The 16,080-nt window shown below is 38.5% G+C and overlaps 1 protein-coding gene across 4 annotated transcripts in view; it reads right to left on the bottom strand.

Moving 5' to 3' along the window:
- diaph3 (diaphanous-related formin 3) overlaps window positions 1–16,080 on the bottom strand; it is a 468,447-nt gene that overhangs the window by 288,965 nt on the left and 163,402 nt on the right. For all 4 annotated transcript variants that reach the window (XM_017699480.2, XM_017699484.2, XM_017699482.2 and 1 more), the window contains 2 exons: window positions 15,684–15,788; window positions 8,920–9,252 (listed from right to left, as the gene is read on the bottom strand). In XM_017699480.2, coding sequence (XP_017554969.1) covers window positions 8,920–9,252; window positions 15,684–15,788 — 438 coding nt within the window. The remainder of the gene's footprint in view (window positions 1–8,919; window positions 9,253–15,683; window positions 15,789–16,080) is intronic.

The raw sequence follows: 16,080 nt of genomic DNA, 5'->3' as shown, positions 1-16,080 counted from the left end.
ATATGACAGAAAGTGCAAGAGTAAGAGGACATGAATGAATTAAGGATGATAAAGAATGAACATCCAATGTGTTTAAGAACAACACTAAAAAAAATGCATCAAAACAAGTGGAAACCCTTTATTCAAACCTCGCTACATCAAAATGACAATACCTTATGTCATATGCTCCAATGAGTTGTCATAATAGATTTTACTGATAATGTAACAGTGTCAAGCATATATTTTAATGTATTACGCCATGAAAACTATGTCATTAGGAATGTGCACGGTGGGGGCGCCAGTGAGAAGCCATGGAGGAGGTTGTGTATTGTTTTCTGCTCCACAATTTTGCATGATAAAATGACTTTTTGGCTACCCATCATAATTTTACATCCTTGATGTAAGTGAGTAATGTCCTTAGTGTGGTTGTTTTCAGTTTGAACGAGTTTCCAATGTGAATGTTGCCAAAGATTGCAAAACAGAAGTCTCCAGAGGCTCATGGTCAGTCCGACATAGCGTCTCCAATAGCTAACGAAAAGGCAGTTGAGGCCACAATCTCTGAACCTCCACCAGCTTGGGCTAAGATTTTAACGGAGGGACAGAATAGTATCTTAGCTTGACTTGTTTCTATCGAACAAACCTTACAGGCTGTGCAGGCAAAACAGACAGAGTTTGCAGAGAGGTTCAACACAATGCTGGAACGAGCATCTGAGCAGGAGACTCGGGTGACTCGCGCTCAAGACACAGATGCGTCAAGGTGGGAAACAGTGTGAGTTTTGCAAAGCAAGGTCAATGACCTGGAAAATAGGTCGCGGAATAGATCCCAGAAGGTGCAGAGCAAGGCCAACCGATGGAATTTGTGGTGGGTTCACTAAAAAAGCTACTTGGTCATGAGAACTTTTCCTTGCCCGTCATAGTCGACCGAGCTCACTGGAGCGCATGCCCACGGCCGGCTGAGGGGACAAAGCCACCCCCTATAATTGCTCGGATTAATCTCTTTCAGACAAAAGAGAAAATTCTACGTCTCAGGAGAGAGCATCCCCATCTCGATTTTCAGGGTAGCCCAGTTGCTATCTTTCCTGACTATTCTGAGTCCGTTCTACAGAAACGCAGGCAGTTTTGGGATCTCTTTCATTTGTGAAAGAACTCCGTAACTGAGGGTTCTCACACTCTTTTAGTTTTCCAGCAAGGCTTCAGATTAACAGTTTGGTTCCATGCAGAACTGGAATTAAGACTTGAGGTGCACTGCTTCATTTGAAATGACTTCTTAGTGAAGAGAGGGGATCCTTTTCCCTTTCTAGTTGCTTCTTTGACTTTCCCCATTAATATCTGTTCTCTTGGATGAACGTTTTTGATGATAACTATTGCTGCTGCATGTTAATTTTTTTTTAAGAATATGAGGTCCGTTCTGCCCCTCAACTTTATTTTGTTTGGAGGATCAATTGAAGAGTTTCTGTCAGGGAAACTGATGGTAATTTAGCCTACTTTATATATTTATGTGCACATGCCCAATTGCGGAGTGGATTATAATATTTTATAATATTTTAAAATATTTTGCTTTTTTTCCCACATTGAGGTATTTGGTGGGTTCATGATTCCCAGCATTTAGAGACTGTTTTCGGTGCTTCCAATGGGAGGCGAGCTGATTGAGAGGTGGGGTGGGAGACAAGGTGTTAGTTTTCTTGAGAGTAATGTTCTTAGTAGGGAGGATATTTTTGTCATTTATTGATTTTCAATGTATTCTACTGCTTACAAAAGTGACAACATATCAATCAAAACCTAGGGCTAAATGGATATCCCAATTTAATCAGGCACTGTTACATAGTTTCGTTTGGAGAGAATGAAAGACGATCCTTATGGTAGGTATGTTAATGGTTACTAAATTTAATTAAAAAAAACTAATTTATAGCCTGTGTAAACGATTTAGTTTTATGCTGTATATATTTTTTTTTTCACCAATATGCTAAACTTATATTTTTCACTTAGAAAAACAACAATTCATGTAATTTGATCAGGGGTCATCAAATGTTGGCACCGTACGTATTATTATTATATACTTTGCAACACAACATGACAGTGCTGCCAACATCACGACCGAAGGACATGACTGAGACTGAAAAGATATATTATTTCTTTATTAGAGCTGATATGATCTAGGTCCAGAAACAGCAAAAATAGATTTCTTTGACAAGCTAATATGCTGACACATATCCACTGAGGACAAATCACCACCAATAAGAGATGGAAGGCATCCAGTTTTTTTTTCTGGTTAGCTGCTCATTAGCTCATTTGAAGCAGCCTCCATTACTCATCAGCCATGAAACCCTATTTTCTTAAATTTTTGAAAACTAAGATATGTATTCAAATGTATTTCTGGCTGTACTGGTAATTGTGGTTAACTGATTATCTGTTCATTAACACTTGTAAGTACTGGAATATAAAATTAGTCAGAATGCACATTCTACATGTCACATGTTCATTATTCTGTGTGCTCTACTTAGCCAATATTGCATGATACATCACAGTATATGGCATGACAATTACTGACACTGGTCACATGACGCAATGACAATCTTGTCATGACAACTCACCTTACTGTTATGGAGCAGGGGTCAAGTAAAGTGCTACAAAACAACCTACCTTAAGCAACATTCAGGCCCTACATTAGAGATGGAAAGCTAATGACCATATAAACACAGCTATGATATTAAAGTTAGAGATGACACATTGGTATTGACAGGTCTCAATATTAGGCCAATAACAGGATAAAATGATGGATATCAGCAGAGAAAAACACATGGAACACCATCCAATCCTGCAAATCAACGAGCCTGAATCAAAACATACACTGGGGGTTTTGTTGTTGTTAGCTGTATATTTCCTTCCTGTGTGTTAGTCGAGTGTTTGAGTAGTTTGAGCATGACATGATACTTTTAGATGCTGAAATGCTTAAATGAAGCATGTCAATTAAGTTTAACTCATTTTAAAGCTTAGTAGTTTTAAAGTTAAAAGAATATGTTTAAAAAAACAAGAAAAAGAAAAAGTTTACAGAACAAACATCATACCAGTATCAGTATCAGCCGATACTCAGTGTTGGAGTATTGGTACTGAAAAAGTGATATCATTTCAGCCATCTCCAAGTACAAAATTGACTTAATTATTTAAAAATAAATTAATAATAAAAATAAATACACTTCTCACACAACATCAAAAACAAATTCTAAGCAGTGAGGCATGTGGAAAAAGAGAAAACTTATGTCGTGATGAAGATTCACACAACAAAAACAGCTCATCAAAATGTTATATTCATCAGGTAATTCAGTGTGATGCCTCAGAGAAACAGAGCAATATTAGTGTATTTAAGCTCAGCACTAAGGAAGGAACAGTGTCTAATGGCTATTCTGATTTGTGTTACTGTGGCGAGAAACCATGGAAACAAGCGAGACGGGTGCTGTGTGGGATAATCAATTTTATGGAGTGTTGCATTTAAGACAAAAGAGACGGTAAAGATTGAGAGTAGGATCGATGAGCTGAAGATGTTCTAATGAACCACCTGCACACCTTTGCCACGCTTAGCTGTTTTACTTATCGATGACAATGTCACTGTGTTTTTGCACAATCATAGAATTTACTCAGAAATAAATATAGTCCTTACTGAACCATTAGTTAAATATAATCTTCCTTTTCTCATGTTAGTAGATATTTTAAAAATGTAAGTTCTGAGTATAAACAAATAGTTTTTAGTTTGCAGTTCTGTTGTTTGTAACTCACTCACACACAATCATTCGTCTCAAGCGTGCAGATTCCAGAAAGGATCCCATCAACAAATCGGAACTGCAATTGCCCATGTGGTTTCATTTTGAGCCATCAGTTGATACCAAGTTTGCTTATAGCACCAAGCGAGATGCAATTAAGACAAGCAATCTTTTTTATTTTCTTCTGTGGGCTTGAGCACACACTTTTCATTAACACTTTATTTGAAGGCTACCTGTATATGGACTTCATGACACATGCATAAGCTTTTGTAACTGGCTGATTTTCAGTCTAAATATGCCATCAGTGACCAGATGATATTCATTTAATTTGGCCGATAGTGACAGATGATCAATGACATAAAAATGCAAGTCAAATTTTGTTGCATATTTTGCTCTGTCCTGTAGATTTCTTTATCTGACCCACAGCATTATTTGCAAGGTCTGAAAAAACTAATGTTGCTTTTGAGGGAAGTATAGTACACACCATTTTAACTTTTCGCACCATTAACCAGATACCACGCTTGAGTATATCATTCAACTGAGTACCATGAGTGACAGAACCTAACAACTGGCAAAGACAGATAGACAACCTTACAATAAGCTGTCCAACATGTACACTACAGTATTCGAAGGAGGTCAATATGATCGTATTCAGTGTATGAAATTCAATGTGATGTTCAAAGATTCCCATGTTGGCTGGGTCTCACCCAGCATAGCAGAGCTGATGCTAGCTCAATGGCAAGAAATAGTTTGGCTTAGCAATTCTTCTTCTGGAAATACTCTTTTATAGTTTGGTAATGCACTCTTTCACACATTAACTTCTGTCTTCAGTTTGAGAAATAAGTAACAATTGACTCTTCCCACCAAACTCTTACAGAACTGGACAGGTTTTCAGATTTACAAATAAGCTATGCCATATTGTAGTTTTTCAGAGGTATCTCGAGCATACTTACAGTTGCTGGGCTACAAAGAACTAACTGCTTGAATCAATTTGCTACAGCAAGTGCTGCATCTCTAGTTAGTAAGAAAACCAAAGACAGACTATCATAATATCATAAAATATCATGATATTATAAAAAATAACCTATTCTCGATGCAGTGATTTGTCTAACTAAGCAGTATTTATTATTACCCAGCTAACCTTAAGCTCAGTTAGATCTAACCCTGGTAGCAGTGGCGTCAGCTATGCTTTCTTATTGAATTTCCACCTATTTAGCTATTAAGACTCCATTTTACTTCTTTTGCGATTTGCTGTTTGCCACACACCTTGCTTACACGTGCAGATTAATCACAGCCCAAGTATCAAAATCTAGATTGACAGAGATGGATGTTAATCGAGTTAACCATGTCAGTATTTGTTGGATTTTGTGAAGCTGAAAATTAGTCAGAAAGCTTGTCTCAACAGCCATGTTGACTGCTTCATTAGACAGATCTTAGATTATTGTTGTCAAACATGCTACAACACACAATAAATATAATGTTAACACCACAAAAAAAGTTTGTTCTTCTCATTATATTTTTTTCCATTTCTTGGCTCCAGATGCAACTCTTCTTCTTTGAGACAATATTAAACTGCTGCTCTTTTTTCCTCCTCACTCAAGCATCACAGACCACATTAAAGTACTAGAAGAAGCTGTTAGGGGTCCCCCTACTAAAGTTTCTTACCAGAGACTACACTGTTTGCAATCTATTTGTTTAGCCAATTTAAACTGTTTGGTGTTTCTGCCTGGGCAGTTATATCATGTCACACCTTTCCAAACTCAGATCAGTATCGGCACCAGGTGATCGCGGTAAAGGACATTCGACAATTGGAAACAACCACACAAAATGCTGATCTTTTCTATTTAAAAAGTAATACTTCAGCACTCATGTACTGACATATAAATTATATTGTACTGGTTTAAAACCCCTTTACAACACTTACGAAGTAATGGAACTTGACAGGAAAAAATAAGTTACTTATGCGCATGTAATGAAGTCCCTATGTAGGCAACCTACTTCTCCAAAAACCCACCATCCACCAGTTCACCTGTAGAAACGCCAGTTCTTGCTAAATGAGAGGTTAAAGTTTTGGTATAGAAATCATGAATATTGCATGTCTTATGCAACGGCTACAGCTGTGTCCTTCTAACAGTTAATTGCCAACAGGTTTCCGATGAGACAAAACATATGGCTAACTTTTTAAGAACATCTGTATAACGTCTGCAAAGGGGGCAGAGATTAAATATTAATAGTTATATTGCAAACTAATATCACTCCAAAGAGAATGCAAGGCAACATCTGCTGAGGAAGCACAACGGGCCATCTGACAATAGCTTTTGATCCTTTACAGGGAAGGTAGAGCTCGTATTTAATGATGTTTGGCACCGAACAGCAGAAGTTTCCTTCACAGTCACTTCTCTAACAGCTGTCTTTTTGTATTGTTGTTGCCTTTACACAGCATCATTGAGGGAGTTTGTGCGAAGGTTACAGAGTAAAGTTGTGGAATGGTTTCAAGTGGAGTGTGCTTACAATAAGAAGCTGAGAAATGGTTGGCATTTTACACTTGTTCTATATCTCTTATACTCCATTAAGGCCATAATAATTTGATGATTTTTTTTTACATCAAAACTGTACATACTGGATGTGAATCTTTGGGAATTCTGTGAGGTTGGCATTTTTTCTTCACATAATAGGGAAATTGTTATGCTGGGTGGGCTACTTCGCATTTTTTTTTAAATTAAAGTAGTATGGAGAGTTGGGTGTTTATACTCTACCACGCAACTCTACAACTCTACAACTAGAATGCTTGAGCACCGTCTGAGCTGCTTTTGGAGATTCCAATGCTTTTGACATTTTGCAAAAAAGTCAAGGGCCACAGCTGATGTATCAGTTTGATTATCACCATGTCAACACCAGAGATGACTGATCAGTCAGTGTTTTCACTTGAAAGCTTACAAAAGTGAAACAGAGGGGGAACAAAATAATGTTGCATTTTCACTGTCTGAAATGTCACCTGTGGAGTGCTTGAAATCAACAGTTATACATGTCCTGTAATTAATTTATTTTCAGCCAAATAAATCATATAAATACAATATGCTTGGTGTGTATTATTATATATTATATTATATATTATATATTATAAATTATGGTGTAATTCTATTAGGGCTCTCAAACCAGTAAAATAAGTTACAATCACTGAAGGGCCATTCAGTTCCTGTACAAACAGAGCAGGAGCTTGGTTTGTATAGCCGGCAGTAAGTCAGATTGGTTTCCAGTTAGGGTTGGACCCCGCCAGGGCTTTCCGTTGTCACCAATTCTGCTCATAACTTTTATGGACAGAATTTCTCGGAACAGCCAAGTGGCGGAGGGTGTCCTGTATGGTGGCCTCAGGATTTCACGTCTGCTTTTTGCGGATGATGTGATCCTGTTGGCGTCATCAGGCAAGGACCTCCAGCTTTCTCTGGACCAGTTTGCAGCCGAGTGTAAAGCGGCTGGGATGAAAATCAGCACCTCTAAATCTGAGATCATGGCCCTCAGTCGGAAAACGGTAGATTGCTCTGTCCAGGTCGGAAGTGAATTCTTGCCCCAAGTGGAGGGGTTTAAATATCTCAGGATTTTGTTCACAAGTGAAGGAAGCATGGAGTGAGAGGTTGGCAGGTGGATGGGTGCGGCGACTGCAGTAATGAAGGAGAAGCTGTCAATTTACCGGTCAATCTACGTTCTGACTCTCACCTATGGTCACGAGCTTTAGTTAGTGACCGAAAGAACGAGATCGCGGATACAATTGGCCGAAATGAGCTCTCTCTGCAGGGTCGCTGGGCTCTCCCTTAGAGATAGGGTGAGAAGCTTGGCGATTCAGGAGAGGCTCGGAGTTAGAGCCGCTGCTCCTCCATGTTGAGAGAAACCAATCGAGGTGGTTCGGGCATCTGGTAATGATGGCCCATAGACACCTCTCTAGGGAGGTGTTCCAGACATGTCCAATGGGGAGGAAACCACGGGGAAGACCCAGGACACGTTGGAGGGATTATATCTCTCGACTGTCTTGGGAACGCCTCAGTATCCCTCCGGAAGAGCTGGAGGAGGTGGTGGGGGAGAGGGAGGCCTGGGCCTCTTTGCTTAGGCTGCTGCCCCCGTGACCTTGACTCGGATAAGTGGATGACGATGGATGGATGGACGGACAATTAATCACATTACTACGTATAGTTAGTTACATCCATCCATCCATCCATCCATCCATTTTCTAAGCCGCATCTCCGTCAGGGTCGCGGGGGGATGCTGGAGCCTATCCCAGCAGTCTTCGGGCAGAAGGCAGGATACACCCTGGACAGGTCGCCAGTTACAATTAATCCCATTTGTCTTATTTTAAATAGATCCTAAAAAAAAAATTTTTTTATTTAGAACTTCTAATGAGAGCAGCAGCGGCTGCATATACAAAGTCTCCTGTAGCCTCTCGTTCACAAAGCGCTATGATACACGTTTTGGTAGTTTGCTGTTCATTGATTTATAGACTGTCCTCCTGTCTGAAGGTGTCCTCCAGTGCTAATTTAGTTGATGTTACTAATATTGTTGGCATCAGCAGTTTTGTTTGTAAATGACACTTCAGACTCAAATTAGTTCAGTGATGAATTGACGTCATTACAGCAGCTGGAAAGCACCTCCTTGTTTCTATGCTTATTGTCCATTTTATCAGCTCCACGTTCCACATAAGAGCTCTCGCACATACTACAATTACAGCACGTAGTCCATCTGTTTCACTGCATGCTTTGTTAGCCCCATTTACACTCTGTCCTTCAATGGTCAGAAAGTCTGCAGGACCACTGCAGAGCAGGTATTATTTGAGTGGTGGGTCATTCTCAACACTGCAATGACACTGAGGTGGTGGTGGTGTGTTAGCATGTGCAGTGCTGGTACAAGTGGATCAGACACAGCAGTGCTGCTTAAATTTGAAGAAAACTTGTGGTGTGTACAGTCATGCTTCGTGGGAAAACACTGCAATTTACACTTTTGGTCCTTGTAGTTTCAGAAGTTTGGAGCTACAGTTTCTAACTTATGCACATACAGTATATATTATGTAAAGTCCATACTTTAATGGATGAAGAGCTTTAACACGTTTCTGCAGTTTAGACAACCAAGTTGCAGTTCACTTCCCTATTCACACATACAGTAGCATTTGTAACCTATCACCATCAGACAGCAACATTACCTTGGACCAGTTGAGGCGCTTCATGGTAGTCTCAGGCTTGAACTCCTTTTTGGGCCGAAGGCCAAAAGGCAGCACGTGGTGGGTGGGGGAGGACATCAGGCCCCCCAGACCTGGTGGAGGAGGGGGAGGGATGCCAAAAGGAGGAGGAGGAGGCACTCCGGGCATGGCGGCACAGCCTGGTGGGGGCGGAGGAGGAGGTGGGGGTGGCAGTGCCAGACCTCCAGGAACAGGGGGTGGAGGAGGGGCGCCTGGCGGAAAAGACGATGAAGATGACGAAGATGACAAGGCTGGGACAGACTGTACTGTAGATATGCCCAGCGGCACTGCTCCAAACTGCACCAAGGAAATAAGAGAAAGAAAATTAAGTTAATAAATAATACATACATGCTTCACTCATGTTTAATGTTGTAGATATAATCAAAAGTCGCACCATGAAACTGATTTAGTTATAACTCAATACAGTCAATGCTTAAACAATAGGACAGATCTACTTGATTACCATATGCTGTGATTAAAGTGTTAGGGAGAGACGGAGGGAGAGATGGATGGAGAGACGGAGGATGAAGGAAGAAAAAAGGGGAACTGAAGCAACTTTTCTAAATTTCTGCACAAGTAAATTGTGAAGATGTGAACAAAGTCATTAAAAACAGTTTGATGTGTAACACACAATTTTTGAGGTACTTCAGTCAGAGTTGGTCAAAAGATGTTTGAATGCCTCTAAAAGCTCACAGAAAGTTATGATACACTTTATAATAAAAGGCCCTAACAAGCCATTGTCCTTAACTGTAAAAATCTTATTTTGTTAATAATTATTTACATATGTGATCATTCAAACATTAAACAGACCTACCAAATTACCAAATCCAAAAAACAAATAAGTATTCAGAGCTTAGTCGTTTACAAGGATTATGTTATGATCGATCGATGACCTACATATATACAAAATTATCATTAATAGGCTACTTTCAATTTGAGGTGACTGTCCCAAACTCTAACCCCTATATAGCAATTTGTCAAAATAATACTTGTATTTTTTAGATAATACTTTTTAATATAGATCTTTATTTCTTTTAAAATTTGAATGAGTTTCATTTTATGTTTATAAAAAAAAGAAAGAAAGGAAAAGAGAAAAAAAATGCTGTCCCATATTTTCACGTTAGTGGAGTCCATTACATCCCATTAGTTTGTTAAATGTGTCCCGAAGTCTGAAAAACAATGAGTAATTTATAACTATCCCTACCGAAACACACACCCTATATTTACAAAAGTATTCATTCACCCATCCAAATCATTAAATTCAGGTGTTCCAATCACTTCCATGGCCACAGGTTTATAAAACTAAGCACCTAGGCCTGCAGACTGCTTCTACAAATATTTGTGAAAGAATGGGTCGCTCTCAGGAGCTCAGTGAATTCCAGCGTGGTACCGTGATAGAACAAATAGTGCAAAAAGTCCAGTCGTGAAATTTCCTCACTACTAAATATTCCACAGTCAACTGTCAGTGGTATTATAACAAAGTGGATGCGACTGCGAACGACAGCAACTCCGCCACGAAGAGGTAGGCAACATAAAATGCGGCTGCATCCAAGCCTTACATCATCAAGCGCAATGCAAAGCGTTGATTGCAGTAATGTAAAGCACCGCCACTGGACTCTAGAGCAGTGGAGACGTGTTCTCTGGAGTGACAAATCACACTTCTCCGTCTGGCAGTCTGATGGATGAGTCTGGGTTTAGCAGTTGCTAGGAGAACGGTACTTCACTGACTGCATTGTGCCAAGTGTAAAGTTTGGTGGAGGGGGAATTATGGTGTGTGGCTGGTTTTCAGGAGTTGGGCTCAGCCCCTTAGTTCCAGTGAAAGGAACTCTTCATGCTTCAGCACACCAAAAGAATTTGGACAACTTCATGCTCCCAACTTTGCGGGAACAGTTTGGGCATGGCCCCTTCCAGTTCCAACATGACTGTGCACCAGTGCACAAAGCAAGATCCATAAAGACATGGATGAGCGAGTTTGGTGTGGAAGAACTTGACTAGCCTGCAAAGAGGCCTGACCTCAACCTAATAGAACACCTTTTGGATGAATTAGAGCGGAGACTGCAAACCAGGCCCTCTAATCCAATATCTGTGTCTGACCTCACAAATGCACTTCTGGAAGAATGGTCAAAAATTCCCATAAACACACTCCTAAAGCTTGTGGAAAGCCTTCCTAGAAGAGTTGAAGCTGTTAACGCCGCAAAGGGTGGGCCGACATCATATTAAACCCTATGGATTAAGAATGGGATGTCACTCAAATCCATAGGTGTGTGTGAAGGAAGAGGATCAAATACTTTTGGCCATATAGTGTATTTCCTGCAATTAAATAACTTTTATGTGGTTTAATGAAAAATGTTATGATTTTATTTGTGTACAGCTGTTCGAAGCCTTGTTTGCAAGACATGTACTAAATTAGTTCTGATGTACTAGTACGTTAAAATTGTAAACAGTCATTATCAAAACATTTAGTAAATTACTTTAGCAATTACTTTAATAATGTTATGATTGTTTTTGATAGTGACAAAATGGGATGTTCAATTGTTAGTTTTTAAAAAAGCATAATTAAGGTTAAGAGTTGTTCAATGCAAAAGGACTTGAGTCTAAAGACCAAGTCAGTTAAAAGTCAGGACCATATTTTGAACACATTCATACAATATGAAATATTACATATTTTTTTGCACAAAAGTAATCAAAAATTATTGGTAAATGTTCACATCCTATTTCATATGACTAGACAGTTAGTTATCATCTTGCGTCTTTGTGATGCATAAACTTTCTTTAATGGTTAGTTATGCAATCATAACTAAGTGGATGTATATTTCTTAAACATTAAAGTATACTTCTTAAACATTAATAATCATTAACTGGATCCTTGTTGTAAACTAGCAATTGAAGTTAAGGATGTATTTATAACCATCTACGGTGCCATGTATTACATTTAAATATAGGCTTATACAAATAATTAAAGCACTTAAAAGGTCTTCATAAATGTATGTCACAAATGAAATAAATGCACACAAAATTACATAATTATTAAATATCAATAACCATTAATAATTAGATAATGATCTAATTGCTATTCATAGGGCCCTCTAGTTATTGCAGGCACAATACCAAAGCTATGACACAATAGGGTTGCTTGATGATTGAGACATTGTTTACAATGGTTTGGAAATACTATTTTGGCCTTAAAAAGTATTTTTTGACAGTATTTATGGTGAAGACCGTTATAAGGCAAAATAGTCCCCACAGGGATGTACCTATTTTGCCATTAGCAACATTACATAGAACACTTCATAGAAGACAGGAACTCCTGGTTCCTGTCAACAAAGAAAATTGTTAAGAAGTTTCTCTATAATGCACCATTGCTCCTCAAACCCCTCTGAATCACTTTGGTTATATCATAAAGACTTCATTTCACTTTTTTTTTTAAACTAGTGGAATTCCCTTTAAAGTCAAAGCAAAACCTTGGCCATATTATAACTTCTGATTCAAAAGCTACACTAACATGACAAAAAAAATCAGAATTATTTGGGTGTATTATGGATAGATCAAAGACGGGCCCTTTCAGACAGAAGCACTAACCAGATGGATAGACTTAAAAGATTATTAAGAGCACGACCCCCTCCTGCTTCAAACTACTCCACTTCAAACACCCAAACGCATGGCGAAAACAAGCAATGCCATACGTAACTCTCTGGTGTAACCACTCCATTCATTCTGAATGGAGTACAGCTGCAGGGGAGAATTTATTGAACACGTAGATGCTCTAATTCAAACACTACGCATGCCGGTCTCAAGATAATTCACAGGCAAAGAAGCGGAATGAATGACGGCACTATATATCTGGGACATCGACTGGCTGATTACGGTTTCGTGGGGCTGCAAACGATTGCAACCTGAAGAGATGGATCAGTTTAACTGCCTGCATTCCAAACTTTCACTTCACTCATCAGGCTCCATTATTTAACAATTGATCGGCTCTACTGACGGTGGTCTTGTGAGCCAAAAAGCAATTGATCAAGCAAACTGTTCAGCTGATGCCCTATTTGTCATGTCAATCTATGGGTATGGAGATCAACTGGCACAGGGATAAAAAAAAAAAAAAAAAAAAAACTTTAACCACCTCAGGAAAGAAAGAAGGGACAAATCACAAGACACAACAATCACCTAATAAGATGCCTCAAATTTAAATAGATAAATAAATAAATAAATAAATAAATAATGTTCCATAAAATGTCAAGCATTTTAAGCACTCAAGCAATAACAGCAACAACCACTGAATAGGACATCTCTTAAGGCCATTTAGACTGAAGACGCTGACATTTAATCCCTTTGCTCTATTGATTGTTGAATTCAGTCTGAAACTGCTCTTCAAGTCATTTGTAAAGCTGGCCTTGTAGAAAACAAGTTAACCGGCAATTGAATCTCACAAACCATTCAGACTGACCAGCTGGATTGTGCCACTTCAGCTGGTAAAGTGAACATGGTCTAAAAATGACTGAGAAAACTATATAGTTTCATGAGCTCAACTTACAATAGAATCAAGATCCAGAATGTCTCAATCAATAAGCAGTGACAAAATCCCAAGCTATTAGTTTTTAACATATCCAGGGTCAGGCAGCAAAATAAGTCCTGACTCTTGAGACAAGAAGGCCAGAAAGGCTTATACTCTATGATATCAAAATCGTGGTTTTTAAATTATATGAAACTACTTCTTTTGCAATACATATGATAAAACAATGTATTACATTGCACTGCTCTGTGTTCAACTCTGTTCCTTTTTCTCTGGGTATCAACAGTGACTCTTTGCGTCTAGCAGTATCTGAGTTCAGGACTAGCTTTCTGTCTAACCTATTAGTAACTAGCAAAGATACTTTCTCTAGATAGACAAAGGACTTCTTGTAAGTCGCTCTGGATAAGAGCGTCTGCTAAATGCTGTAAATGTAAATGATTCAAATAGGATGCAAATATTCTATACAGTTCAAAGATTTTGAAGGAAACCTAAAAAAATAATACATTTACAGTGATAAACAGAGCTGCAGATGATTCTAAAGCTATATTCACATTAGAAGATTCATAAGTAAGTCAGATTTTTGGCTCAGATCTGATTTTTGTAACTTGATGCCTCTCATTAATGCAGATAAGTAATTCAAATCTGTCATTAAATGTGAACAAAGCTATGTCCTGAAATCATCTGCATGCACATGTGCTACTGTATCAATAATGTCATAACAAGCCTTTGTCATGACAATCATCTACCCTGAACAGCTCTCAGGTATTCATTATTAGAGCAAGATGATGGCAAAAAAGGTCAGATGCACTGATTTTGCCACTGATCTTGCAGTCACTTTAGCAGGCCATGTTAAAATTGAATATTGGTGCATGTGCAATTAAAAAATAAATCAAAGTTCCCTCCTGAGCATTCTCATTATGACCACATAGCCATGAATCAGATATGTATCCAATCTAGGACCACATATGACAGTGGTTAAGACCTAATTCAAAAAGATCTAATTAGATATACATGCCCACTGCATATGATTGAAGCATCTCAAAATGAGATATATATATATAATAACTAGATTTCGGATCATTTCACTTGTCAAGATATTTTTCAGTGTATACTGAATTTAAAAATGTACATCTGGGGGCCTCATTTCTGTCTGTTGCCTAAGGCTCTAGAATCAATAAGTTTGCCCCTGCCTGAAGAGAGGACAGCGATATCCTGTGGACAAGAGCCAGAGTATGGCTCCAGCTCATAAAACCAGCTACAGCATCAGTTCTTCTCAAGAGAAGAGAGAAAAAAAAAACTCCTGTTACCAAGCTGAACCTATTGTCAGGTAAAGGGCCAAAACTGTATTGTTCACAGCTACAGATTAAGACTGAAGAACAGAAAAGAGTAATGCAATAACCTGACCACTGTAGGAATGTGCAAAACTGTCAGACATAAAAAAGCAGCACAGCAATCATCTATTAATAATGCTATAATGTAAACATTATAAATTTAGATAAACTACATGTATGCTACTTGCATGTTTAGAACACAGACAAGCGAAAAAACACTGACAGATTAATTAACTATCTGGTAAAACTGTATGTCTGTGTGAGTCAAATAAAGACTATTGCAGAAGCAGAAAGAACTGCTTCATTAAAGCAATACTTTCTCTTCTAAATTGAAAATCACTTTTAAACCAAAATCAAGCCTTATGCTTGAAAACCAAGGACTGTTGATGTTTTCAGGGTGTGTCAAAAAACAAATCAATTAAGGTATTACATTTTCGGTTTTGAGAAGATTACATAAAAACATATCATTTTAACAATACTTGAATTTTCAATTCAAAAGTAATGCTTGTTTACCATCAACAAAACAAACATTCAGCCTCTGTGCAAAGACATAATTAGAAGCAGGAATTAGAAGCAATTACTTGTGTATTTCCACAGTAAATGCACTGTCACTTAAGGACGCTGCATCTACCAAATCATCATTTTACTGTGGCGATGTACCTCTGATAACTTTTAATGTCAAACAAGTGCTGTGATTGGCCCTTATCTACTCAAGATACAACACAAATCAGGGACCAGGTAACAAAAACAGACAGTGAAAAGGAACTGAAAGAGATGAGAGAGAAGAGACATAAAACAGAGAAAGAGATTGATACACATGCAGTAGATGCTAAATGGCTACACAAAAAGTGACAGGTGACGGATAGAGTGAGACAAAGAGGCTTTACCTGAGATCTAAAGGCCTGCAGCTCTGCCTCCAGCTCGCTGATTTTCTCCTCCTTCTTCAGCAGCTGGGCCATGGCATCCTGTCTGCCCATCAGCTCTTCATCAAACTGCAAGTCAGAACTGCCGTTAGATCTTCTTTTTAGAAGGACATGCAATATCTGTGGCCATTTCTGAGGTATGCAAGTTTTTGGACTCATTATTGTATATATCTGAAATTGCAAATTTCGCTTGGCCCACAAAAAAGCTATTTTTGTGAAGATGGGATAATGTCAAACATAGCTTCTAGAAGCTGCTGACATCATGCTATTAACTTGCACTAGCCTGTAGCTGTTTTAATTTCTTTAGAATTCAAACTCTCTCTGAAATATGACAGATGAATGGCTTGTTTGTGTGTCTGCC

Source organism: Pygocentrus nattereri, chromosome 15 (genome assembly GCF_015220715.1).
Source record: "Pygocentrus nattereri isolate fPygNat1 chromosome 15, fPygNat1.pri, whole genome shotgun sequence".
Taxonomy (NCBI): Eukaryota; Metazoa; Chordata; class Actinopteri; order Characiformes; family Serrasalmidae; genus Pygocentrus; species Pygocentrus nattereri.
This window is presented reverse-complemented; position numbering and strand designations above follow the sequence as displayed.